Consider the following 27,165-nt stretch of genomic DNA (forward strand, 5'->3'; position numbering starts at 1 on the left):
CGTCACAATATTTCAGCACGATTAAATGAAAAAAAGAAAGCTGATCTGTGTAAAGATCATCTTACCTTGCAGGACTGCCGGTGCATGTTGAAGGTGACGGCGATGGCAGGGGTGACCTCTCTTGCGCTGCGTTCCACCAAGTACTCGGTGAGGCGGGAGGAGAGGTAGGTCTTCCCTGTGCCGCTGGGCCCCGACAGGATCAAGCGCCGGTGCTTCAGCAGCAGACTGATATAGTGCTGTATCATGGGCTTTGGGATGAGTGTCTCAAACACCACGTTATCAACACACTTCTCCTTCAGACCTGCACAGGTATAGTGGAGATAGCAGTGTGAGGATAGTGGGGTTGGGCAATGTAGGGCTATAATTTGTTTTTGGGACACAAAGAAGACAGTAACTGGGGAAAGATCATTAAAGTCTGTGGTATTTAAGTGAATAAAACAGCCTCATAAATAAAAAACACATTATTATGGTGCAATTAGTGTCAACTCAGTTGGCTCATGTGCTGTGACCAGACAAGCACCGCTATAGAATCTTCATGCATTGCTAAAAAAAGAAAACCAAACTGTTTAACTTTGGCACACTGGTGATAATCAGAAATGGGCGACACCACAGAGTGAGTGGACGAGGCTAGCCATCTGCTTGCGTTTATCTCAGCGACTCTTGTTGATGTACGGCATCACATGGTCTCTATAAACTGGTGTGAGTGCAGACAGTCTGCTCTGAAAATAACCCCCAGAGTGAGCTCTGTGTGTGTATGTCACCCCCGTAACCAAGTGTCGCATATCACTCCTACAGTAGTGGAGGAAGTGGGGGGAGAACTGAGAGTTGGGACAGTGACATTAACTGTAGCGGGACAGCACCTCTGCTGGCCAAGTGGAAACCATATTCACCATATGCACATCTACCAGCACATCACTCTGTCAGTGTCATCTTTCAAAGATTTTGTATCACACAAAAATGTCATGTAATATACAAGCCAATGAATAAAAACAAAATGTTTCCCATGTTGCTTGAGAAAGCCTATTTTCGAAACAATGGCAGCCTAAAATTAACACCATTTCAACTCTGAAAACTAGCCAGAACGACGACTAATGGGATTTCAGATGTGTTCAGATGAGGTCTTGTGGTCAATCTGATGAACAAATACAGTTAAAGATCAAGGAAAGGAAGAACACAACAACAATTACTTGAGAACCTATCTTAAGATGGAAGCAGTTCAAAGATTTAGAATAAAATACATAAATTTACTTGATTTTTTCAGTCATAGTCATTAAAATACTACTTTGTATTACTACTCATTATGGTTTATGTTTCAACATGAGCAAATGGAAAAAAGAAATCTTTTAAGAGATCTGTTTAATTGTTGATAATCAGCTATGTACAGTTTTCAATTTACAGTTAACTCCGTGAACCATTCCTGAGAACCTCCTGATGGTCCCTTGATCTTGTATTAAGTTAAAAAGAACTACGGAAACTCTTCTTTGAGCAGCACCAGACACAATTTCTTTGCCTGGTCTGTTTCAGATTATACTGATCCATATCTACTCTTGGACATGCAGAACATCCACTTTCTTGAAGAATGCGAGATCTTGTATGACAGCAGAGGTGCTTTTGAGCATCACATCTGGATCATAATATAATGACATTCTGACAAGATAAGGAACAGAGTTAAAAAAAATCTTAAGACCAAGAGTGCATTTCCTCTCTGCTGGCCAGAAAGCATTCCAAAAAAAATGAGTTAATCTTACTAATACATCTCACATGTAATCATGACCAAACTTCTTGCCATGTGGGAAATCAGCAAAGTAACAAAGCTGATGTGGACCCTTGAAGCTGTGGGCACATTGTTTGGTTATTAATCTTGATACTTATTATTCAATAAAAACTGTACATAATCCAGTAACTACTATGAAACTAATATGTACAGCAATGTGCAAAAGTTTTAGGCCCCTGAAAAAATAGATTTAAAAAGAAGAAAAATACTAATTTTACAATAAATACAAATAACATTAATACAATCAGTTGTTATTTTAAATATGTTAATGTATTAGTTTAACCCTTTACAAACCTCTCATCATAGCAAATGAATATTATTTGTAGTTATCAGCCAATGCCTGGTTTGGCTAATTAATGCTTCATTATGTTAAATCAAGTGTGGAATTGATCAAATCCATATGATGGCCAGGGGCATCCAGGAGAAATATGAAGCCAAGCTTTGTTCTTTCAATGAGCTCACAACATATTACCTACTATTTTGAAAGCAAAAAAATAAAGTTACTTTTTACTGTATTGATGTTTCTGCATTACTCTAATGATATACGGTGTCTTTACCAGCCCAAATGCTTTAGATTTTTTCAATAACGTGCTTAGATGTCATTTGCACAATATTGTATCTCATCATTGTCTGCAGAAAACTTTATCTCTGTTTTTGTCATTATTCATTTTGTTTGTTTACATAAGTGTAAGTTGCCATTTACACTATGTCAAAATTTCCTGGAGAACAGACCAACCAAAATGACATAGAACAAAATCTTGTTATATCAACTTACATTAAACATTATGATTTTTTTCCCTTATACTGTAAAGTTACTTTCTGGGAAATAAAAGGTTTTGTTCCAACAGCGACACTCATTTAAAATGAAATTCCTATATCCATCCATCCTTTAAACCTACTAACCTTTGAGGGCCACGCTGATGCAGGTAGAACTCTTGGTGAGGCAGCGTACTGGCGGGGTCTCGGGTGGCTGGGCCCCCAGCACCCTCTTGAGGTGGCTAAGGCTGTAGCTGTAGATAGAGTCCTGAGATAGGCCCAGGCTGGAGCTCGGGTCTACCACTGACATGTAGTCCTGTAAAGACACAGAGAAAAAGTTAGCAACAGAAGAGCTAAGGATTAACCTGGCTTAGTTAATGTCCTTTTATATTCTATTTCAGGTTGTCTGTGTTTTGTGTATATTTTGGTGAACGTGTGTACATCTAGAGCTCACTTTGAAAGCTTGACAGATGGCTGAGTCAAGGGCGGACCAATCAGTCCTTCCACTGAGTTTGACCACGCCAATGAAGAATTCCAGCTGTTTCACCTCCTGTGTAATAAAGGTAGTGGTTTAAATTGTGTAGCTAAAGATCACGTGTACATAATCAAAGGAAAGAGAGCGTTCACATGAATTTCTGAGGGGGTGTTAAAGTGTTACATACATCTTTAAAGACTTGCTGGTTGGGTATGCGCACGACCACTCTGACAAAGCTCTCGTCCTTCTGCAGGGTTGAAGCAGGACTATGAAAAACATCTGTAAGAAAAAATGTATTTAATTCAATGTAATTCCACAGCACTTTAGATGGTATGGTGCAGTCTTCTCTCCTGCATGTATCCCAAAGGAAGAAGACACACAGGAAGAACATCTTACATTCTTGTATAGCTTGTTTTAACTTGACTGTTTTGTACTGTTTTGTTATATACTATGCTCACACAGCATGTATCTACTGGCGTGGCAACCACAGCACTGCTATTTCATGGAATAGAATGTTACCATGGATATAATCCTCAGCATAATGCTAAAACTACAAAACAATATTGCTATGTGACACAAACAATATATCAAAGGTTTCATTCCAAAATTTTGGATACAATAAGTATTTGAAAATAACAGCTGACATATAATGGAAATGACACTTGTATGTCTCTGATAAAGGTGTCAATCATAATATTGCACTGATATTTCACTGATATGTGTAAAATTTACTCACAACAATGGATTTCATAAAAAATGTGATCGGGTACACGTGTGAAAGGCCTCACCTGTGTTGACGTTTTCACTTGCCCCCATGCTGAAGGTCTTGCTAAGAGAGGCTACCGACTGCCGTGGTGAAGACGTGCCCAATGAGCCCAACCCTGAGGACTGGGAGGTGGAGCTTGGAGGTCTAGAGGAGCCACCTGTCTTCAGATGGTCATTCTCTGCCTTCAGGTTTTCCACAGTCACCTGCAGGAGGAGAATTATTTACATTTAGGATTTCTCTGAAATGTATAGTACAGAACAGAGATCTTCAAATTTAGACCATGAATTCTTTTCTGGTCCTGGATTTTGTAATTGCTAGTAATTAACTGAATTGTTGATGTAACTGATGAAACCACTTGTGTTATACCTAGTAATGATTAAAAAGTTCAGGACCAAAAACTGGATTCAGGCTTCTGAATTTGAACACCTTGATGTCGAATATAATGCAGTTCAGAATAAATTGTATTGTATAGAATAAAATATGGCAATGGTTCCCAAACTGGGGTATGTGTACTCCCAGAGGGTACAACAAATGATGACGGACATGTGCAAAAAAATAGTCTGACATTTACTCTTTACTTAATCTTCACTTTATTCTAATAGACGGCTACACAGTGACTCAAAGTACTTCCTCGATACAGACGACACAATCAGCTATGTCAGCTCTGCACTCCACTGATGTGTAGAATAACCATATATCACACACACCTCCATCTTGGTCATGGCTTCCCGGAGCTGCTCCAATTGGTGGGCGGAGCTAAGGGCCTCAAGTCTGATATCCGTGAGCTTTCGCTCCTTCTCCCAGAGTTCAGAGCGCAGCTCAGATACCACTTTCTCCTCAGTGTCTGTGCTCTCACTGTTCTCACCCAGTCTGAGGTAATAAACACATTTTTATTCAAAAATCTGTTTGTAGATATGAAACTGTAAAAAAACGTTTAATATAATCTTTCATGCAGACAAATGTCTTAAACATGTGTATTGCAGATGGTCATTGTGGATGGTCATTTAAATCCTAGAAAGACCAACATACCCAGAGGAGGTGGAGGCATTCAGGGAGGAGGGTGAATTGTCCACATCATGGTGGATTTTAGGAGAGGAGGGCGCTGAAGACTCCGGAGTGGCAATTTCCTCAATATCTGCGTATGATTTGGAGCCCTTCTTGCTGAAAGCCCTGTTAAAGGAGCTCCTCAACTGAAAAGAAAGAAAAAAAAGTTGACCTACCACACTATAGGTATCTGTAAATTCATATGATACTATAAACATACAATACTATAAACACAAAATGAGGTAAAGTAGAGAACATAATGAGTTAAAAGCAAAAAACAAACACATCAGAGCAATTTGGATCAGAAAGTAAAAAGACATGAAGAACAAGTAACTTGTGTGATGATTAAGCATGTCAAGTTATTGTGATGGGATAAAAGTCCTCATACATAAGACCTGAAGGACAGCTTTTGAAAATCTAATAACCATATTCATCAGCAAGGCACATTAGACTTTATAAGCAGGTCTCAGAGGAGGACAAGGCTGAAGCCAACTACAGCAGCTGCTGTGAAATGTAAATTGTGACAGGCACTGAGCTTCTTGATGGAAAATAAGTTAGATGAGAAAAGTACAAAATGCTGCAAATGTGAGTCAGCAAGGTCTGATGAGACAAAAACAAAAAGGCTTTTATAAAATGTTCTGAACTGACAAAGTAACAATGTTGACACAATACAAAAAAAACCTAAACCACTGGTTCACAATAATGACTAAGGCTGTCACTACCGATTATATTAGCAACTGTGTAATTTACCAATTATTTTTATGATTAATCAGGTTAGCAGTGCGTTTTTAAGACCAAACAACAAAAATGCCCATATCCTACATTTTTCTTGTGTTTTATTTTCTCCTCTAAAGGCCACTTAGCATTTATATGGTTCTATGTACCAGAATAATTCACTTTTACATTATCATTTTTCAGTCTCTCTTTATCCCTTAGAATCACACCAGCTGTTTTTTGTTACTGCGCCTTTAAAACTGATATAAGCTAAATGAGCTCTGTTCTGATTGGCTGCCCTGTAGCGTACCTCATTTAGAAAGCATTCAGAGCTGAAACGCTCCTTAGAACTTCAATATGAATGGGTGAGGCTAAACTGCTGTAGGCTGCATAGGTGAATATATGCAAATATGTTAGTTTTTGTGTGACATCACAGAAAAAATGTATTCAAAACAGGCTGGTTTTGCAGCTTAGTTTCCATCTATGGACTATTTTAAAACTCTGAAACTGTGAAAAAAAAGGAAATCTCTGCAGCCTTTTCATAAACTTGTCGCAAGATTTATAATGACCTCCAATCACCCTGTTAGCTGTTCAAATTGCAAGCAAATCAATCAACTGATTTATCAAGAATGTGAATTTTAAACAATTTTGTTAATTGAGTAATCAATTGTAAATGAGTAATTGTGACAGCCCTAATGACAACACAAAATGAACAGCTTCATTTGTAAAAGTACAATCTTAATTTGAAAGTGTAGTTTCAGTCTTAATATTCAGTCTAAGACATACTGAGTGAGGTAATGAAAAAGCAAAAAATATGTAAGTATGATTCATTATGATTGGGGTAGAAGGTGGGCTTATTTGGGAAAAGAAGGCCACAAGGAAGATAATCTTGCTTTTTGCTTTTGGGTGGGAGGGGTGGAAAGGCACTCACCTCATACACCTTAAAAGGAGAGAAAGGGGAGGCATGGGAAAGAGAGCAGAACTAATGCTTAATGTAGTTCCCAATGCACAATGCAACAGCAAGCAACAGCACATTAAAGGACCGCTGGCTGTACAAACGGTACAATAATAGAAAGAGTTAAAGAATGAGGGAAAGAAAGAGGGAAAGAAAGGTACTGGAACAACATTTATGCAACAGCACTTGTAGTACTATTATTAATAAAATAACTAGATTACAATAATAGGTCTAAACTGACAGGTTTGAGGTTTCATATTTTTGAGCCTTCATTGTTTCACAACTCATCAAGTAAATCAAGGGCTAGAAGAATAAGGTCAGTGTAAATGCATTCATTAGTAGTGTAAAAAAAGATTCATATTTATACTAATGTACATCAATGCACTGCAGGCAAATTTAAATTATAATTTTGCAAAGCATTCAAGGCATATTTCAAACATTTTTACAAACGTTCTATTTACACAAACTGAAAAATCTCAATTACAAAAAACAAAAGCAAACAAATTCCTTTCTTGCATTGAGTACATGGTTATAGTAGGCTACATGTTGCAGGGTCAGAATATAATATCATAGTGAAATGGTACTGCTGTGTGTTTGACTGTATTGTAAAGAAATGCATCGTATCATATTGTGTGATAGCAACAGAAACTTAGACATTGAAAAAATGCAGAAATTGAATCATATTTTTCAGAGTCTTTGGCAACCAAAGTCTGCTGAAAGTAGCTACCATAAATATTCTGAAAGAGTCTGCCTGAAGACAAGACTAATTTCTCCCACCAACTTCTTACCCAGCTCTTTTTCTTCTTCTTCTTGGCATCCTGTTCCTTCAGGCTGCCCATGCTGGAATGGCTAGTAATGCTGTTCATGCTGGATATGCTCTCAGATGAATTCTGCCTGTTGATTTGTAGTTCTGTACAGACAGGAAAGGATAAGAAGTTGAGGGTGTGCTGAGCTGCTTCAGTGTTAGATCACCGCTCTATAAATATGTACTTATTTAGTTTCTATGTAAGATTATAAATGAGAAGCTTTGTGCAATAATCTGCAACGTCAGCTAAATAACTCTGTTTGAATTAAAAGGCTCAAACCTTTAGGTGTGGACTCAGGTTCGCTGAGTGCTCCATGGATGATGGCCTGGGCCTCTGTGTTCTTGGATTTCAAGACTTCAATGGTTTCCCGAAGGTCATGAAGCTCAGAATCCTACAAGTTACAATATGTATGAGTAGAAAGCTCAAATCCTACACAGCCAGGAACCGATGACGTGCAGATTAGCTACAATGCACGGCAAAGAAAGAAAGTAAGTAAAGGGTCTGTGGAGATTTTGTCTCAGTGCCGTGAGTTATAATTCTAAAAGCTTATTTTTAAATCAATAATTACATGGTTGTAAACACAAAAGAATTTCTGTTTTTTGGTCCCCCATTCACACAAAAACTGAAAGTGTTTTTTGAAAATGCTCTCCATGATGGAAAATTTAAAAAACTCAATTTTCAGCATTTTTGCATGGACAAGTGAAACAAAGCTTGAAAATGTGTGGTTGTTGCTGGTTGCATTAACTGAGCATACAGAACTCTGTCTGTAATATGCCTTATGACTGGGTTGTTTCTGTGTGCTTGACATTTATAGGGATTTGGGGGTGATTTGAGATTGGTAGCATGTTTTTATTGAATTTAGTTTTACTTTTTCAACAAGAGACAGAGACATTAGAATCTACTGCACAATTCTATTAAATGGGATGTCAACTTGATTGAGAAATTAAAAATACATGAGGTATTATAAATATGATTCTAAAGACATGTGACTTAATGATCACTTAATGATAATTAGGTCAGATTTAAAAAAAAAAAAAACAGTTAGCAAAGCTAAAAGGATGGAGTGAATGTTTCAGAGTAGTGTGGCTGTGGCAGCATAAAAAAAACACATAAGCAAGCAGTAGGCTTTCTTTCGCTTTTTAAGCTTTTATTTTCTGGGACTATGAATCTGGTTGAAAGATCAAACTATTGATGTCTAACAGCCTGCAAGTCAAATCCTCCTGTAGTTTGAAGCTGCCATTATGTTGCTTGAAAATCTCTGCTCCAGCTTCACAGCACACTCTATATTTTGCGCAATAAGACTGCAGAATTTTGCGCAATAAGCCTGCAGAATTCTTCTAGAGGCTTATGACATGAAATTTTAAGAGGTATTATCAGACAGTTTAGGGGGAGCCTAACAACTTTCTCCCACTATATTAAAAACATGACTGCAAACCGCTAGAGGGCCCCTGAGAGCGAGTCCTCAATAACTGGGGGTGAATGGAGCCAATGAATATTTACACTGTTACAGTGTTAGAAAGTCATATAACTGGAGTTCAAAATGTTCAAAAATATGACAGCATTGTTGAAATATTTTATGCAGTTCTGTGTTGAGAAAATGAGTGCATTTTTCTGTGTAAAAATGATTAACTTCTACAAACTACGATTTTGCACAAAAGCTTCATAGGAACCCATTCTGACACTTATTGAGCATCAATTCTCCTCACAAGAAATTCTCCAGTATTATCACCTCTACTGAGCTGATGTACTCATGTGAACATTGTAAGTTGTCTTTGCATTCACGAAGATGTTTTTGAAAAAAAAAAAAAAACTTTTGTTAAAAATCTGGATATGTATAGATGAGAACAGTAGTCAAATTTTGTGCACATTTACAGACACACACACACACACACACATAAACTGACCTTCTGCTCGGAGCTGACCGACAGGCTCTGCAGACGAGCGGTCATGAGTGTCAGACTCTGTTCGAAGGCAGCTACCAGGTTTGCCTGCAACAGAAAAGCAGCATTAATGATGGGCACACACAGAGACATAACACACACTAAGAACACCTCACACGCCAGCGTGTGTGTCTCCATCCGCGCCGGAGAGGGATGGGAGAAGAGGGCAATGAGGAGAGGCTGTGGAACACGAAGTGAGGGGATGAGGGAGAGGATGACCTGGATGACGGAAGGACAAATTCATGAGGTCTGGCATTACACACACACCATAGGCTTGTGTTTTTTGAGATGCATCATCTTGTATAATGAGCATTACGAACTGTTGTAATTCTGGCAGCACTGTGCATGCTACTTTAATTGCCTGTTAAAGGAAGTTATGTACCTAATATTAATATGACAATACTAAACTGTATTACCATATATTAAAGGCTGCCAGGAAGCAAACTGATCATTGTAGCCTTTGAAAGGATCCACACAATTACCCAGGAAGGCTGGAAAATGGTCATGTAAAAATGAATGTATGGCTGTTTCTGGAAAATCAATAAAATAATTATTATAAAAAGGACCCAATGTTACAAAAAAAGATCAAATAAAAATTTAATTAAATATAAAAAAATATAATTTAATTCAGGTCTGAACTGAGGGACCGCCAAACAGAAAATGTACATTATAGCTACTGTGAAAGGGGAATAAATAGGCTGTCAAAGCAAATGTCTACTTCCATGTATCAGGTCATAAAAAGGAAGTATAAATGGTCTATAAACACTTTTTCATCCCTTAGCTTAGGGATGCGTTAATCTGAGTTGTAAGGGCATTTTTTTTTTCAATTTTTTGCATATCTTCTTAAATTTTCCGTTGAAGGCACTTGCATATGACATAAAACCCATATGTTTCACATCAAAATGCTCCGTTATCTTCATCGCTACTTTCCAAAACTGCTGCAGCAACTTCAGCGGCCGTAAAGTCTTTGCATACCATTTCACATGTGTCTCTGAAGCGGACTGAATGAAGAATGAAGGGTTTCTGATGTAAATGGGTCAGTCCTTAGTGAGATCCCGAGTGTTCATTAGTCAATCTCATACGAAATATAGACGAATTCACGAATCCACCAATTACACACGGTGAGAGGCAGATGATGTGTATCTCAATCCCTCTTCATAGCCTCATAACTCCGGATGTGAGTCATGTATGATCTCGAGATAAGATGGAATCAAAAGGGCAGACTACAGATTCAGAAAAATTTGCTGATGTTGTTCTTCCTTAACTTTGCTTCCTCAACTTGCATCTTAGCTGTCTGGTTTCAGTACTCAGTTATGTGGTCCTTACTGGGGTTGGTTGGGTTTACATGAAAACAGTCTTGTTACTGTAGCTCTGGATTAGGTAGGATGATGATGAATGCACCACTCTCAGCAACAGGTTATGTCTGGATGTCAAGAAATTGTGGGGCATCGTGCTTGAAAAAGAAGGTTTGGCCTTTTTTGCTAAACCATGTACGGCGAAAAGCCTGTCAAACTTGTTCTTGCGCTGGGGCTGAGTGGACTTAAGGGACAACATAAAATGCAAGTATGCATGAATCAATTTATTAATTTCTATGGCTGTGTGTGTGTGTGTGCAATGCTCAGTTCCTCATGAACCATCCTTTATCAAATGGCATTCGTTATTCTTATCAACAAAACTATGACATCACCATGAGTCCATATGACACCTGATAAAAGCAGAGCAAACAAACAGGAAACGAGCTCCACTTTGACATCATCAACCAGCGCCGGGCTGGGGGTGGGGGGTGCCTGCAGGGGGACAAGGTTAAAGATCATGCAACAGCAACGGGTATGGGCCAGAGTGACAGTCCAACAAACCTGGCCTGCCTGCTACAGCCAGCAGCCCCCGGGTCACCCGCAACCAGCCCGCAACCAGGAGAGGTCATCAGCCAAGGAGAGAGGGACAGTGATGTTAGGGCCAGGGTTATACTGCTCACTCTCTCTCTCTCTCTCACACACACACACACACACACACACACACACACACACACACGCTCCCATTCATACACACACGCATGTTTATATGAACAGACAGCACTGGGATCAGCCTGCTCTCTCTTTTCATGTAACACATTCTCAGAGATTTTCTGAATAACACTGTCAGAATGCTTAAGTATACTATTGTCTGTTTGCTGAACCCAGTTCTGTAGAAAAAGGCTTTAGGAGGGGAGAGCTGAGTGAAGCAGGTTAGTGTGTGCTGGCAGTGAGTGCTCTCAGTGTTGTGTGTAAAATGCATAGAGTGTAGGGTAAAATGTATGAATCATGATGGCCACTGTCACAACAGACTTCAGTCATCATAGCGAGCTTGTTAAATAACTAAATATACATTTATGTAGGCCTATACTGAAAATAAAACATTCAGTTTATTCATGTTTGTAGTTTTCATTTTTGGACTGAAGGACCTTATGTTGGTCACTCACTCTCAAGGTTCACTCCATAAAGGGGAGCCATTAGCAGTCAAATAGCTTCTGATGGTGTATAACAGCAGTGTTTTCTCAGATTTAGAATGCACAAAAATGTGCTTGCAGTTCTGAAGTACGTAGCTATTAGTTCAATAATTTTATGCTGCAAAATAGTAAACGCTGCTTTTGTCATTTTGTATTTTTTGCTATTTGCTTAAAGCAGAGGTTATATTTCTGTTTACATAGAAAAAAACATGTAAAAACATCTGTACTTGTGGCATATCCAGTCAGAGAGACAATATTTTAAATAATAATGTATCGCTTATTATTATTGTGATATCCAACAGCGTTACTGAACATTGCATTTTAAGTCCATATCGTGCAGCCCTAATGTTAGATGATAAAAGATGGCTTTTTAAAAAAATACAAGATCATAGTAAACATAACAATGAGGGAATTTAGTATGGATGACCGAGACATTTTGAATATTCTAACAGAATAAACTAAAAAAAATATAAAATAGTATTTAAAAAGAAATAGTAAATTAGGTCAGTGAAGAGCCTGCATCGTACATTTTGGTTCAAGTTTCTTATCTGTTTTTTTTCCAAAGAAGAAAACATAGAAAGACTACCGCTGCCAACTTAAGGCTACCACACACTACAGGAGAAGTTTCACATCGTACCACCATTGGGTCTCCGGCACTAGCAGACAGTACAAAGCACAGATATAGTGCATATAAAGCATCATACAAAAGTGCCAATAAATAAGACGTTCAAATTCATTTTATGCTCTACTCATATGGAATAAAACTTTCAAGATCACTTGGTGAATTTATGAGGTTTTGTATCAGCTAACTCTTTGCTGTTTTTTTTAGCTAAAAGTTAAAAGGTGAGGTATGATGTGGCTATCATTTATTTGTTTATTTTATATGAAAGACATTAGACCGACACCTTTCTTGGTGTAAATTTCAAGCCACATATCATCCGCTATGGATTTGTGGTCTTAGTCTGGGTTTATTATAACACAGTTTTAGAGAGATACTGAGTGGCACATTGTTATGAATGTTGGACTGTGTTTTGTCCATCTGATGCATCTGGTGTGTGGTAGTCAATAGAGTCCTATATCTTTTTTTTCCAAAATAACGTCTAACAAATTTGAAAAAGACTCACATCAGATGAAAATGTTTAACAAGAAAAGAGCACTGAAAACATGATTTACTTAACACTGTGATGAAAACAATATGTGAGAGGTTTATGACTGAACTGGCACAAATAAACAAAAGACAAAAACTGAGGGCTGAAGGACCTGAGAGAACTGAGGGAAATCATAGTGAAAGTAGCTGATTCAAAGGACTACAATATGTGAGATAGGTGGTGCCACCGGTTGGTGCTTTGTTACATACGTTAGCGGACAGCTGGCTGGTCAGGTTGGCCACTTTGTCTTGAGATGCCTCAAGCTCACGCCTTAGCTTTCGGATTTGCTGTGAAGAGAGAGAAAGAGAGATTCTATTATCTACTGAATCTTAACCACCTAAAAAGAGGCTGATGGTATTTTGAAAATGCTGCTGTTTATGATCATGAAAAGCTTTTAGCATAATAATATAAGTACATGATGACTGACGAGTGATTGATTTATGGAGACAGTGAACAACACAAGTTTACAGATGGAATTGATGGATGTTAGTACATATTATTCAGTTGCAGCCAGACATCCAATCCCATCAAAACTTAAGTAAAGAACACCATTTTGCAAACGAAGTGATGAAGCAAAAATGAAGAAGTCAAACAGTAAGTCCAAGGATAAAACGAGAAGATGAAGAGATGAAAGGACAGACTTACCTCTCCCTGCATTCTCTCCTCTGTCTGAGAACGCAAGATGAGGAGAGGCAAAGGAATAAAGAGTAAGCTAAGACAAAAGGGCTCAGGACTGAGAACAGCATAGAAAAAAATCACAGTTCCAAAGTTTTTGCTTCAGGTCTTTTCACAGATGTATTATGTATGGGAACAATATCTAATAATGCATGAGAATAAAAGTACAAAAGAACTCAATTCTGGGGGCCACTTTCAAAAAGAACATTCAAAGAACACAAAGTTTCTACTTACTGAAGAGTAGTTGGATGAAGCATTGGAGGCCAGAGATAGGACAGAGCCATGAACTGCAAATAACAAAGGAGGAGAAAGAATTATTCAGTGCACACTGTACAGCATAGTACACAGAAACCAGTACTCTAATAGCAGAACCACTAGATGCTACAGAAGGCATAATATTCAAGTGAACGTAAAAACAACTCTTATTTTAGCTGTTTAACAAGGTGAAATGGAACTACATGTAAATCAAAGCAATATACACTATGTTGCCAAAAGTATTTGCCCGTCTGCCTTCACACGCATATGAACTTGAGTGACATCCCATTCTTAATCCATAGGGTTTATGATGTCATGAAGCTCTCTACGCACTGTTCTTGAGCTAATCTGAAGGCCACATGAAGTTTGGAGATCTGTAGCGATTGACTCTGCAGAAAGTTGGTGACCTCTGTGCACTATGCGCCTCAGCATCCGCTGACCCCACTCTGTCATTTTACGTGGCCTACCCCTTCGTGGCTGAGTTTCTGTCGTTCCCTATCACTTCCACTTTGTTATAATACCACTGACAGTTGACTGTGGAATATTTAGTAGCGAGGAAATTTCACGACTGGACTTGTTGCACAGGTGGCATCCTGTCACGGTACCACAGTGGAATTCACTGAGCTCCTGAGAGCGAACCATTCTTTCACAAATGTTTGTAGAAGCAGTCTGCATGCCTAGGTGCTTAGTTTTATACACCTGTGGCCATGGAAGTGATTGGAACACCTGAATCCAATGATTTGGATGGGTGAGTGAATACTTTTGGCAATATAGTGTACCTAATACCATGAAAAAGACTGAGGTAATAACAAACAAAGCCACCTCAGTGTCTCATCTTAAAATTACATATGGTTTATACAAACGCATTCTTATATGTACAAAAAGGCTACACAACATCACTTGGGTTATAAATAACCACCACTATAAAACAATTCCTCCTAGCAAATCATAGACACACAATCATATGCTCAAAAAACAAGGCAACGATTTAAACAGAGGTTCAAATTCGAGTTTTGTAAGTGGCCATAAATCTTAGATAGTACTTTCCAATAACTGACAATTCATTGGAACCATTGCAACCAACCAAGTTTACAGGAAAATGTTCTTGTAGTCCAGACTGACTGAAACTGGTTATGGGCAGGACGTACACAATGAGTTACACACAATGAGGAACATTTTACAAAAATCTTTTACCATCTTCTGGCTCTCTGAAGGATCCAGAGCGCATCATGCTCTTGGGTCGGTCGGCCAGCGAGACAGAGCTTCCCAGTGGAGAGCTGGAGTAAAGGTCATAGCCAGCCTCGTTGGCAGGGATGCTGTTGGAGCGTGTGATACGAGGGGTAGTGCTCGAGCTTGGGATAGGAGCCACTGTAACAAAGTCAGGTTTGGAGAATGAACACACACAAACACAATAGGTCAAATTCCCAGATATGGACTAAGCCTCATTCAGGACTACAATGTCCTTTCAGCAGAGAACCTCCATTAAGAACGCTGTGTAGTCCAGGACTATGCTTAATCCCTGCCCAGAAAACCAACCCTATAAGTCTGTAGACACCATCCCATCCAACATTTTTTCTGAAATCAATAGTTTGTCTTCTTTGCTGCAGTAACAGCCTCTACTCTTTACTCAGACTTTACACTAGAATGTGGGAATACTGCCGCAGGGATTTGATTGCAAAAAGCCAAAGGAGCATTAGTGAGATCAGGTATGAATGTTGGATCATTACTTCCCGAAGGTATTGGATGAAGCTCGATCACTCTAGAGAGAATGCAGTTCCGCTGCTCGACAGCCCAATCCTAGAGGGCTTTAGTAGATGCCTGCCATTGGACATAGAGACCTTGTGCTCATGTGTAGCTGCTCCAGAGCATCCCATTCTACTGGCCATGTTTTTCTATGGAACTGTTTGTACACAACTAAACACGTGTGCCTCACACTGTCTACACACGCATACACAGACACAAAAGTGCACACATGCTTGCTCGCACTAGTCCCAGGTCAGTACCAAAGACTGATGAGTCATTGACAATGTATACACTTGCTCATCTTTATCTACTAAATTTTTCAGACTGCAGTACAGCACTGCCATTTGAGTGGGAGATGGGAGAGAGACTTCTTTAAACATCTGCTCCAGAACTTAAAAATGATTAAACTGTGTCAAGGAGATCTCCAATGTGGAGAACGGACCTTCCATTAATTACCCCATCTAATGCAATCGCACCAAACGATTACAGCAAAGATCATCAAACAATCGGCACCAGTCAACACCTCACTCCAACACTCCTCCTGTCTTACAGCTCTAATGTCATTAGTGAGTTGTTCAACATGATTGTAATCATAATTTTTATTCATTCAAGTTGGGGTCAAAAAGAGAAAATGCAATCATAAACCCTGTTATTGTGAATGAAACCGCATCATGAGCTGAGTGTATTGTTGCACCCCTGTTAATGTATGATTAATTGTTGTATAATCCTAATTCAGGTCCAACTAGCCACAATGCAGTGTGGAGGTGACCAATATGATGATATTGTTATTGCAAATTATGTCACATTAAGTCACAATATGCTTTTCTGAGCATACTGTGGAAAACATCACTTGTAACTTAATATCAGCATAATGAGTTCTATTTCTCAGGTATGATGTATGTGTGTGTGTGTGTGTGTGTGTGTGTGTGTGTGTGTGTGTGTTTGTGTGTGTGTGTGAAATGTCAAATAAAAAAAATCAACTGTATTCATAGTTTTTACTTTTTTTTTTTTAACGTGGGCCCCTGTTGGTCCTTCTTTATCTGTTCCAACTTCAATGTATAACAAAGTATTGTTCTACATATTTCTAACACTTCTAAGTATTGAGAAAACATTTTAAAGTACTGTGATATTATATTTTTGCCACAACCTATTTCAGAATATAGATGTCTTCAAAGAAATAAGTCAAACTTTGTATGAATCTGTAGTTTAATCAAACTACAAGGTGAAGTCTTTCCACACAGAAATCAATTGAAATGCTCTGTCTGTAGATACCATCCCAGCTAGCAGGGAACATTCCCATAACTTTGGCTAATGTTACCTACAAGTTCTGAAAATGTTTAAAGAAAACCTTTCAATCTAATGTTCAAAGAACATTTTAAGGTTGTTTATTATTTCAAAGGTTACATGTTAACTAAGACATCATGTTTTAACTGCAACGCTCAGAGGATGTTTTGAGGATGCTGTCAGGGCCACAGATTACATTACATGATGATGTTTTCAGAGAACATTCCCAAAAGAAAAACATTAGAAGAACTTCCCGCTGAAAACATTAATACAAACTTTAACAAAACACGTGTGTAATATTCTCAGAATGTTTTTAGAACAAAACATTTTTAGCTGGGTTGACACTCACCAATGTTGGTAGGCGGTGTTTTGCCAGGGAAGGGCTGGGCCATGTGAGTAGGCGAGGGGAGCTGGGGTGGGCTCTCTGAGTCAGTCATGCTCAGGATCGTGTGAGAATGCCGACGTTCCTTCCCTTCTCCATCTGACTGGCCACTTCCATAGTGGCTACATGAAAGCAGAGAAAGTGATGTTAAGAAAATGTTTACAAACACTAGTTTTCTATCAGAACTGTCAGAGATGTGTAGACAAAGTAACAGTACCTTAATCCTTGCTTTGGTAAGGTGTTCCTATCAGTTTGTAAACTGGCAGAGATAGAGAGTAGCACAAATAGTAAATACTTCATCCCATTGCAACATTTTACCATTATACACTATTATTACACAGATCATCTGATTATATCATACTTAAAACTGTTCGGTCTTAATCGGTCAGACACCAGCATCTTCGAATATACAGTCATATGAAAAAGTTTGAACACCTCTGGTCAAATTACATGATTTTCTAAGCGAAAATAAATACAAATCCTATATAGAGAACACACTTGTGTACTTATTTGACATAATAATAATAATAAAAACCTCATTCAACCAATTGCACCCAAACTTTGACATACGACTGTGTGGTTTTCAGTAGGTCTGTCGCATCTGGACCAGTAGAGGGCAGTAGTTACAAACAAAAACAGATTAAGAACTTGACAGTCCACTCTAAAGCACACAATGTTGTGGGGTTTTTTTTTGTTTTGTTTTTTTTTACACTATTTCACGCTTGCCTTTCACACTATATGAACATTTCATGATGAATGGACCAATACAAATGGTCCAGAATTATCATACACTTTTAAAAGTTGCATTAACAGATGTTACAAATACTTAATACATGTAAGGGGAATAAAATTAAGGATTTTAAACCATAATTTAATGAATCTGTACAACACATCCATACAGACCAACCCACCTGTCATTCAAGGTGACTGATGTCCTACTGCTCGCCCCCCAGGTGCCCGTAGCCCTGCTCTCCTCTCTGTCCCTCAGCTCCAGGCTGGGTGGCAGGCTCATGTGCAGAGAGAGGGACTCCATGCTACGGTGACTGCCGGACATTTTGGGATATAGCAAAGGGGAGCTGCTGAGAGAGAGCGCCTGGCCAGAGAAGCAGCTCGGAGAATCAATATGCAGAACTGGGGCTGGACTTGGGGTTAGGCGGGGGGTAACACGTGAGCTTGCCAGGTCCTGTAGTTTGGAGTATGGGGGAATCTTTGGGGGAAGGTCTTCAATGGTCACGCAGGAGTCCAGGCTGTTGGAATTGACCTTGTCCAGGAGGGCCAGGCTCGGAGGATGGGCTAGAGACTTAGCCAGCAGTCTGTTATGTCAGTAATGAAAATTTGCTCTTAGTACGTAATCAGAGAAGCATGGAGCAGTGAATTAACTTTACGGTCAAACCAGTAGTGAACACACACACACACAAGCAGTAAACAAACATCAAAATGCCCATAGAAACAAGTAAATTGATTAAATGAGCCATACTCTCTTTCTTTCGGATTTTCTTTGAATTTTATTTTTCCCACTTGTAACATCTACTTTTATTCATTTATTCATTTTCACACAGTCGTTTTCCAATTTCCCTTTAAAATTTGGTTGATATGGCCTCTTTGAAGACATTTTCATTTCTTAAACAGCATGTCTTAAATTCATTGGAACACTGGCTGCATAACAGAGACTCTTTTGTTATGATGATTTGATCCCCTCTTAGCCAGCCATTGCACAAGCCTTCAGTGGAACCACCTACTTGCAAGCAAGCAAAACATTTTAAACATATCCACTTCAATACTGCACAGCTTCTCTATACCAATAAATGTCTTAAGACTGACTCTGAAACATAAGCTAGTAGTCAATAAGTCACCGGCACCAGAAGAACAGAGTCTATGAATAAGACATAACAACAAATTGTCAGCTACAACATAAACATAAACAGCACTTTGTGTTCATGTTGTATTTACAAAAGCGACTTAAATAATTGAGCAGTAGAGCTTTCATAACGAGGAACTTTTATAACAGACCACTTTTAAAAACTTTCAACAATGACTCATATTTTGAGGCCATGCTAAAAACTTAATTTTTTAAAAGAACATAATTTGTTTACTCCATTAAGGCACACAATGCATGGACACCGATGATTGCCATTTGTGATGAAATTTTTTGATGGTTGTTCAGCTCTTGTAGCAGTTACAGTCAATGTGTTCTACATCAATTTCAGACACACCCTTAATGACAGCTGACTGTCGTGGCTGATAAATTCACACACCTTTTTTCACCCACCTTTTGGAAATATTTTGAAAAGAGACTTCATCGCAACTTCACTGCTCACGAAACGTGGTTCATAATCACTTTTTGGTGATGTTATCTCAGTTCTGATTAGCCTTTAAAACCTACAAACTATATCTGTGGATTAGTTGAATAATGACAGTGATCTGATGCTGTGCTGTATCTGGGGAAGAGGTGGGGTTCTCCCTCAAAATGCTCTGCAGTAGACCCCCTTCTTGAAATGAAAAACTCATAAAATGCACACAATTTACGTGAATGGCAGATTCAGCATTCAAAATGGTGTAATTTGTCAACAGGTACATGCATAAAGGTCCAATGTGTAGGTAAAGCACTGGCTGTAGCCGATTTGTTACTACACACAATCTATCAGACATCCTCTACCTCGCCTAGTAACGGAAAGGGACCACCACTGGGCCACTGCTGACTAGGTTTGGCTATCAAATTTTAATGCTTTTATGGCACTGACTGAATTTCCTCAATTCTGGTGAAAATCTACAAGTGTGTTTCATGTCATTCAATATCAAATTTATTGTGCATTAGAATAAGTACAGAAAAATTCAAACGATACTCATTCCTGCTGCTGAATGCAGATCTTACTCAGGTGACCATTCTCAGAGCAGCAGTGACAAGTGTATCTATAAAATACTCATGAGTACACTGGCATTTATGCACTACTGAAAATTTGTTGTTTTTGCTGTTAACTGTTTTAGTCTGGTCTTACCTTGGTGTGGTAGTTGGAGAGCTCAGTTCTGGGTATTTACTCGTGCTGGTTCTCCGCACCCTCTGGATCTTCTCCACTGTTTCTCCACAGCTCTCTCCCTGCACTTCGTCCTTCAGAGAGCTGATCTCCAGGTCTGCTTTCGCTTTGGCCCTCTCCTTCTCCTTCTCCCGGTCCGTTTGGTTAACAGGCCCTGTGCTGCTGGGACGGCTGCTTGCCTTCAGGCTGCCTCCATCCTTCCCTCTAGTGGGCATGGTGGTGGACAGTGCAGGCACAGGTTTGAGGGTGAGGAGACTGGTGTCAATGGTGCTGCTAACAGGGCGTGAGGCAGACCGGCCGGTTAAGCTCATGGTGCTGGACTTGGCGGGCCGGGGTAGACTGCGGTACTGGATGCTACCACGAGCATTGGGCCCTAGGAAGCCATTCTCACCGCTGCTGGCATCCAGACTGTTCTTACGGCTTCCTCCTCCAGGTACAGGCTTGGTTGGGATGCCCGAAGATTTGGGGATTTTGCCCACTGTGGCCGAGCCGCTGGAGATGGTAGTGCCTCCTGCTGTCATAACAGTGGCAGTGCCAGTGGCTGGAGTTTTCTTGTAGCCGAAATTGCCTGCTGTGGGCTTGACCAGGCCAGAGGGAGGTTTGCGGTGCTCGACACTTTCTCTGCCCGCATCGGAGCGAGAACGCTGCAGACCCGACGTCTTCAGAGACAGCTTCTGCTTATCCATAGCCTTAGGGTCCCCTTTAGGAGCTGCCAAGAAACAGAACAGAAGATTTGAATCATTGCTAAGGATCAGGATCCTGCATTTAGAGGCAAGCACTTAACCTTATCAGACCTGCTCTCCCACCAGTAAGATGAAATTCCACGCTGTATTTAGAGCATTGCTGCTTCTCAACTCTGAGTGAGAGAGGGAGTTTTTCCCCATGAAACTAGAGATACGGTTCTAACTAACAAGGCCTAGTTTGTCAATGTGAACCATTTCATTGTCTTCCTGTAAATAACTTTTCAACATCCGTTAAAAATCTTCCAGTGCAAACTAAGCAGCACCCTCAACCATCACAAGGCTGATGTGTCTTGTCCAGCCCACACAGTTTTGACAAAACAATGCCTTCCCCGCAGTCTCTCTGTTTGAGTGGTGAAAACTGGCAAGCAAAAGCTAATGACCATGCGAAAGCTAACAACCAAGCGAAATAATCATAATGAGGCCAGGGAACAAAACATCTGAAGCCCAAGGTAAAACCCACTGCTGCATGACTTAAACATCATCAACATGCTATACTTCAATCTTCCTTCAGTCCGTGTGGGAGTGCAACACGTGTGTTTATGGCGCAGACCTCAACCTTATGACGTAATCGTCTTTGTCTGCATGTGGTCAAAGTCGCTCACAAGTTGAGTTCATAAAAATGCCTAGGGGCATGACGTCACTCAAAGTCATCACTCAAAGCCTGGAAGAAAGCATCAAGGCAGCATGGCTCAGTGTGTTCATTCAAATCTGAACATTCGTAATGTGACTCACAGTGTATAGAAAGAGAAGACAAGTAAGCAAAGAGCCATCTGTATTTACTTAAGACTGAGTGTGATCAGATCCCATTTTGAGCTGTCATGGAATGACTTATAGGTGTTTGTGTCAGGGCAGGGAAAGGAGGCAACACATTAACAAAACAACTCATACAAAAGTGCTGAACAAAAATACTCTAAAACCACACATTGTGGCTGTTCTTAAATCTCATGCCCCAGAATACGAGTGCCTGTCTAGGTCTAAGTCTTTCATCCATGTAATTGGCCACATTAGGATTAGGACAGAGAGCAAATGGCCCTTGATCATTTCTCCTGCTAAAAATACTATGAGGTTTTACCAAAGATTGTTGCTGAGCAGAGCGCAATTTATATGTTACTGATGTCTAAAAACACATATCCTATGCTTTGTATCAGTCTTAAACATTAGCCAAACACCACAGCCCTTTAACATTAAGAAAAAAAGTTTTGACAAAACCCTGGAGCTGCTTACAAGTGAAATTGTAATGTTGACTGTGCATCATCAATCAATGCTTTTTAAGTGACTCAAACGAATTCAGCTTTGACAGAGTCATATGCAAGATGAAAGCAGTAATGATGCTTTTGCTTGTGCTGTCTAGCACTGTTGTTTTTAATATGAGCCAAATGTTTTGCAAATAAATGTTTGCGTATGCAAAATCATGCCTTCACTCTTTCTCATTTGATCAGCAAAAATCAAATGTGATCATAGCCATTTTACACATTTAGCTCAAGGGCCAGGCCAAGTTTTAAAAAAAGGCTAATTTTGTTTGAAACAGATCTTGATGAAACAGAGAAAAAGAGAAAAATCTCCTAATGGTCATTATTTATAGTTCCTTAAAGATCCTTTTGATAATAGACACTATGCATCAGCCTATTATCATCAGGTTAACACTAGCCTTCATTAATCGACGTACTTTCAGAAGTACAGTCATATACCAAAGTATGGGCGTCCTCATCAAATTACGTTTTGTTGATTTTCTAAGTGTAAATAAGTTAACACACTGTCTATAGAGAAGACATTTCTGCACATTTTCATGTACAATTCCCATTTATTTTAACATATTAGTGAAAAAAAAAGTCATGTACAAAGGTCATGGAACATTTAATATGTTTTATTTTTTTAATGTTAAACTCAGCAAATAAAACTGGCATATTTAAGCTTGCTTACTATAGAGCATGTGTTAACTTATTTTTACTCAGAAAATCAACAAAACGTAATTTGATGAGGGGTACTGAATCTTTTGCATGCGACTGTGTATTAAAAACAATAAAATAACGAAAATAAGATGAAGGACATTTGGTGGAAGTGATATCACTGAGATCTGCAGTGAAAATTGTAAAATTTAAAAATTAGGGTATGTAATTAACTGCATTATTATGAATCTCCTGTTCGTTATTATGAATATCTGAGTGCATGCATTTCTTTGACGATAATTCCAATTAGGCATGCTAAGTGTTCACAGAAAGAACAATTTTTGTTTCACATTAAGTAGAGTGTGAAATAAGCTACAGAGCAGCCAAAACACATTCTAGGCAGTTGGCTCTTTGAGTCTGATGATCATAGCCTTTTATTTTAAAATCATAGAACATCCAAAAACAGCACTGAATTAATCAAAAATATTCTGATATCCTCTCCACTATTATCTGTTTCTATACTCCCATGGGCTAAAGTAGGGGTGGACAATACGGAACAAATATCATATCACATATTAAGACGTTCACAATATGCATCACAGTATTTTGACACACTAGCAGTGTTACATTCAAAAAGTGCCATCTAAAATGTTTGGTAAAAGTTCTTCATTTAATCTCTTAAAATCCAAGTCTTATTACATATGGCTTATTATACTCTACAGGGACTTTAATGCAAACTGGCTGAGCTATTTTAGGTCACAGAAGTAGGCAATAAAACTTTGGACCTGCCGGTGGGCCTTGGCCATTTAAGGGGTTAACATTTAACATACTGTACCACACTAAATCCAATTAAACATTACTAATTATGCTATCCTTGTAATGAAACATGCAGTTGGTCAGTGTTTTTAAAGCATGAATGATGTATGTAACATAACATGCTCAGAAAAGCAGATTATCACAATAACAAAACTGGTGACGATAACAATACATTATCACATTACCCGCCTCTAGACTAAAGAGCTGGTGGTTTTCTGGACCTGATGCAATGTCATACAGGAACATTCCAGAAACTGACCCCATGTAGTGACACCATTTGAGATCCCTGAATTATTGCACCTAGCTGCTAAAGCACTATTTGAAATGCCGTGAGGCATCACAGCTAATGGTCCTTCAGCTAACAGTGCTGTGTCTCTGACATTTAAATGTCATTCTAACCCATGAATCTGGCATGGAAAGGTTACAAAAATATCACAAAGAACCCATCTATGAGTAAAAGTCCTCATGAGGTGAAATGAATGCGCTGGCAACCTGAATCAAAACGATTATTCATTTTTCTCCCTTGAGCATTTATCTATAAGCCAGAGAAATGGACAGTTAGGGAGGGCTGAATTAAGCTCTCCCTGTACTCCTAAGGACTTCACGGTAATCAAACCCGGGCATCAGCTCAAGAAAACCACTCATCCGCTGCGATATCTCTCTGATATCTGCTGAAGTGACATTTGCCTGAGTTCAACATCACATCTGGTCTTCATTTCTGAGGGGGTTATGGATGGCAGGGGTGACTAGCAAAAACAAGCTAACAAATATGTTCCTCCTCTGACTGACCCCAGATCACATCCAAGTCATAATGCCAAGCCATTAACACTTAATCCTTTCAAGTGGGCCTGTGGGTTTAGAGAACAAAAAGGCTTTGTACTTTAGACCAAATCAGAGTCACGAAGCTACAGCGCGGTAAGACAGATAAGTGTTTTGTTGTTTCGGTGTCTGCATGCTAGGTGCTGTCCGTGTCTACTGCAGATCATGCAGCAGAAGTCCTCTCTCTACCACCATGACCTTCGTCAGGGCCTTGGGAAAGAGCTTTGATGTCGAAAAGGAATGCATCTACAGCTGAGATGTGGGTATACGTGTTAGCATATGCTAGCTTGAGAGGAAATGATGTGTTTAGTGTAGTGGTGTGTTTACATGTTTAAAGACATCTTATTTCATCTTCTGAAGTAAATGCATGCAAGTGTGATGGCTGCATACAAAGTAGGGATGGGATGGTTACCAGTTTTCAAACTTCAATAATTCTGATATCCGTGATTACCATCTTTTTAAAGAACCACAGTGAAGGTAAACAACCTACTGCTAGAGACTCCCTAAAAAACACGTAGCAAGACAACACATGCTTACATGGTTATTAACAGTAAACAATACTAGAGCAAGCAACAATTTCAATAGATTTTTGATGATAAAAAGAAATATTACAGGCACATGTATAAAATTCTATTACAATGCTACTGCTTTACTACTTTATTTTTACATTTCCACTAATTTGTAGGAAGCTGTAAATAATGAACTATTAGATGAGTCCAGAACGTTGAACAGAGCTGTAGATAATTCTACAATGACTAAGAAGGATGTACAAGACCAAGAATGAAGTTATAATAATACTAACATCAAAAACACCTTGTATTTGAAAAGTGTTGATCAAATCTTTACTTTAAATAGATAATACCAGTACATTATTTATTATTAAATAACTTCTTGCTGTTCCAAAAAAAACTTGACATATTTAATACATGTTAAAATATCTTTTAGTATGTCACTTTACATTATTAAGTTATAATTTAATGAAATAACAGCAATTGTTTATATGACAAGTGATTCCAAACATACTTTTTACAGAAAAAATTCAGCATGTAATAACGCTTTTAAGGCCCTTTCCGTATATTCTAGCAGTACCACAATACAGAAAACTTATCATTTTATTCTCTGAGATGATGACAGCAGATTCTCATACCATCCCATCCCAAACACAAGCATAACTGCAATATCCAAATGTATTTCTCATTCTCACCTGCCACTTTCAGCACACTCTGTGACGTGTGCGTGATGGGAGAAGTGACACCAACTGGAGGATTTCTTCCTTTTTTGTAGTTTCCTGGCTGTCCAAGACTCTGCGGCTTCTTTAGCTCTCCTCTTCCTGTCTTCTCTTGCCCAGTGCCCTCTGCTGGCCTGCTCTTTCGATACTTGCTGGTGGACTCTGTCTTCAGGCTGCCCGTGTCATAGGTCCCATCGTCGGCCTTCCGCAAGGTCTTGCTGTCCTCGCTGTACCAAGCAAACCCACTTTCCACCAAGGAGCGCTTCTCTGCATCCGTACGCAGCTGACAAAACAAAGGCACAAGTAAAACATTCTATGTCACTTGTCTTATGGGTGTTGTATTACAAAATAGTGATTGGCAATATAGCAAACATATTCACGATACATATTCATGTGCATGTCCCCACTGGCAAGAGTAAAATCATTTTATCCTTTTTAGTGTGTAGAACAAGTGCTTTCTGTGTGTTTTCTATCACTGTATAAAATATGCACAAGGCTTCTTTCTTAGTGGATGCCTTGGACCTTTTTCCTAAAGAACACATGAGCTCGCTCAAACCACAGTTCAGATCTGCAAGCACTTATTATTGATTTGTGTCAATCACAGTACCGATAAAACATTACTAATTTGTGAATTACATTGCTATTTTTGTGTTTTCTTGTTCAGTATGGTAGCTTGTGACACAAACTGAATGAAAATCTCAGAAGTTTGTTAGGTTACGTGGCAGAAAAAGCCACATTTGTGCATTGACGGTTCCACTAGATCACAACATTTAGTTTCTTCGAGGTAAGATAAGTTGGTGACCCCAGCAGTGACACATTATCAAATCATAAGAGTAAAGATTTTTAGTCAATGTTTAAACAAGGTAAATTATGTTCTATTTGCAATGAAACATGAAGTCGGTCAGTGTACATTAAGAACTGACAATATCCATGACATGCTCAGAAAAGCAAACTGTGACCAGATTTATCGCAATAACGCTAAATTCAGCATACCCCTACAGATACAACCTCAAGACATCAAGGTACTGGTCAGGAACTTCAGTTACAGTATTTTTAGAGTGCTCTTTTCCCCTGTCTGAAAACTTGCGCAAGAAAAACAAACAAAAGAAGCTTAACGAAACACACACACACACACACACACACACATGTACTGCATATTTTGTCTGAATGCGTTTATCTGTTATCTCGCAAGCCGTCCCAAATCAGTCGCAGTTATCAACAGCCTGATCTGAGCGTCTACAGGGCCATAGAAAAACATGATGGCGAGAGAGATTGATTTCAGTCTTAAGGAAGCATAACATTAAATGTGCTCCAAAGAAAACTGAACACTCTCCTAGGACTTCATCTCTACGTTTGCTCTCTCTGTTCATAACATCAAAGCCATCTAAGTCTGAGACGTGCTCTGAATTTAGGTCTCAGGTCATGTTTTGTCGCATTCC

The 27,165-nt window shown here is 39.1% G+C and overlaps 1 protein-coding gene across 3 annotated transcripts in view; it reads right to left on the reverse strand.

Annotated features, from left to right (window-relative positions):
* Positions 1-27,165, reverse strand: part of nav1b (neuron navigator 1b) — a 93,284-nt gene that overhangs the window by 5,616 nt on the left and 60,503 nt on the right. The window contains exons 5-25 of one of the 3 annotated variants that reach the window (XM_036571260.1): positions 25,703-26,009; positions 20,199-20,943; positions 18,114-18,515; positions 17,420-17,461; positions 17,170-17,324; positions 14,988-15,161; positions 13,773-13,825; positions 13,509-13,532; positions 13,073-13,150; positions 11,087-11,098; positions 9,195-9,278; positions 7,570-7,681; positions 7,273-7,394; positions 6,461-6,469; positions 4,801-4,961; positions 4,479-4,641; positions 3,794-3,974; positions 3,193-3,284; positions 2,985-3,080; positions 2,678-2,846; positions 66-301 (exon numbers count right to left, since the gene is read on the reverse strand). In XM_036571260.1, coding sequence (XP_036427153.1) covers positions 66-301; positions 2,678-2,846; positions 2,985-3,080; positions 3,193-3,284; positions 3,794-3,974; positions 4,479-4,641; positions 4,801-4,961; positions 6,461-6,469; positions 7,273-7,394; positions 7,570-7,681; positions 9,195-9,278; positions 11,087-11,098; positions 13,073-13,150; positions 13,509-13,532; positions 13,773-13,825; positions 14,988-15,161; positions 17,170-17,324; positions 17,420-17,461; positions 18,114-18,515; positions 20,199-20,943; positions 25,703-26,009 — 3,417 coding nt within the window. The remainder of the gene's footprint in view (positions 1-65; positions 302-2,677; positions 2,847-2,984; positions 3,081-3,192; positions 3,285-3,793; positions 3,975-4,478; positions 4,642-4,800; positions 4,962-6,460; positions 6,470-7,272; positions 7,395-7,569; positions 7,682-9,194; positions 9,279-11,086; positions 11,099-13,072; positions 13,151-13,508; positions 13,533-13,772; positions 13,826-14,987; positions 15,162-17,169; positions 17,325-17,419; positions 17,462-18,113; positions 18,516-20,198; positions 20,944-25,702; positions 26,010-27,165) is intronic. The other 2 variants (XM_036571261.1, XM_036571262.1) reach the window with 2 other exon arrangements.

Source organism: Colossoma macropomum, unplaced genomic scaffold (assembly GCF_904425465.1).
Source record: "Colossoma macropomum unplaced genomic scaffold, Colossoma_macropomum, whole genome shotgun sequence".
Taxonomy (NCBI): Eukaryota; Metazoa; Chordata; class Actinopteri; order Characiformes; family Serrasalmidae; genus Colossoma; species Colossoma macropomum.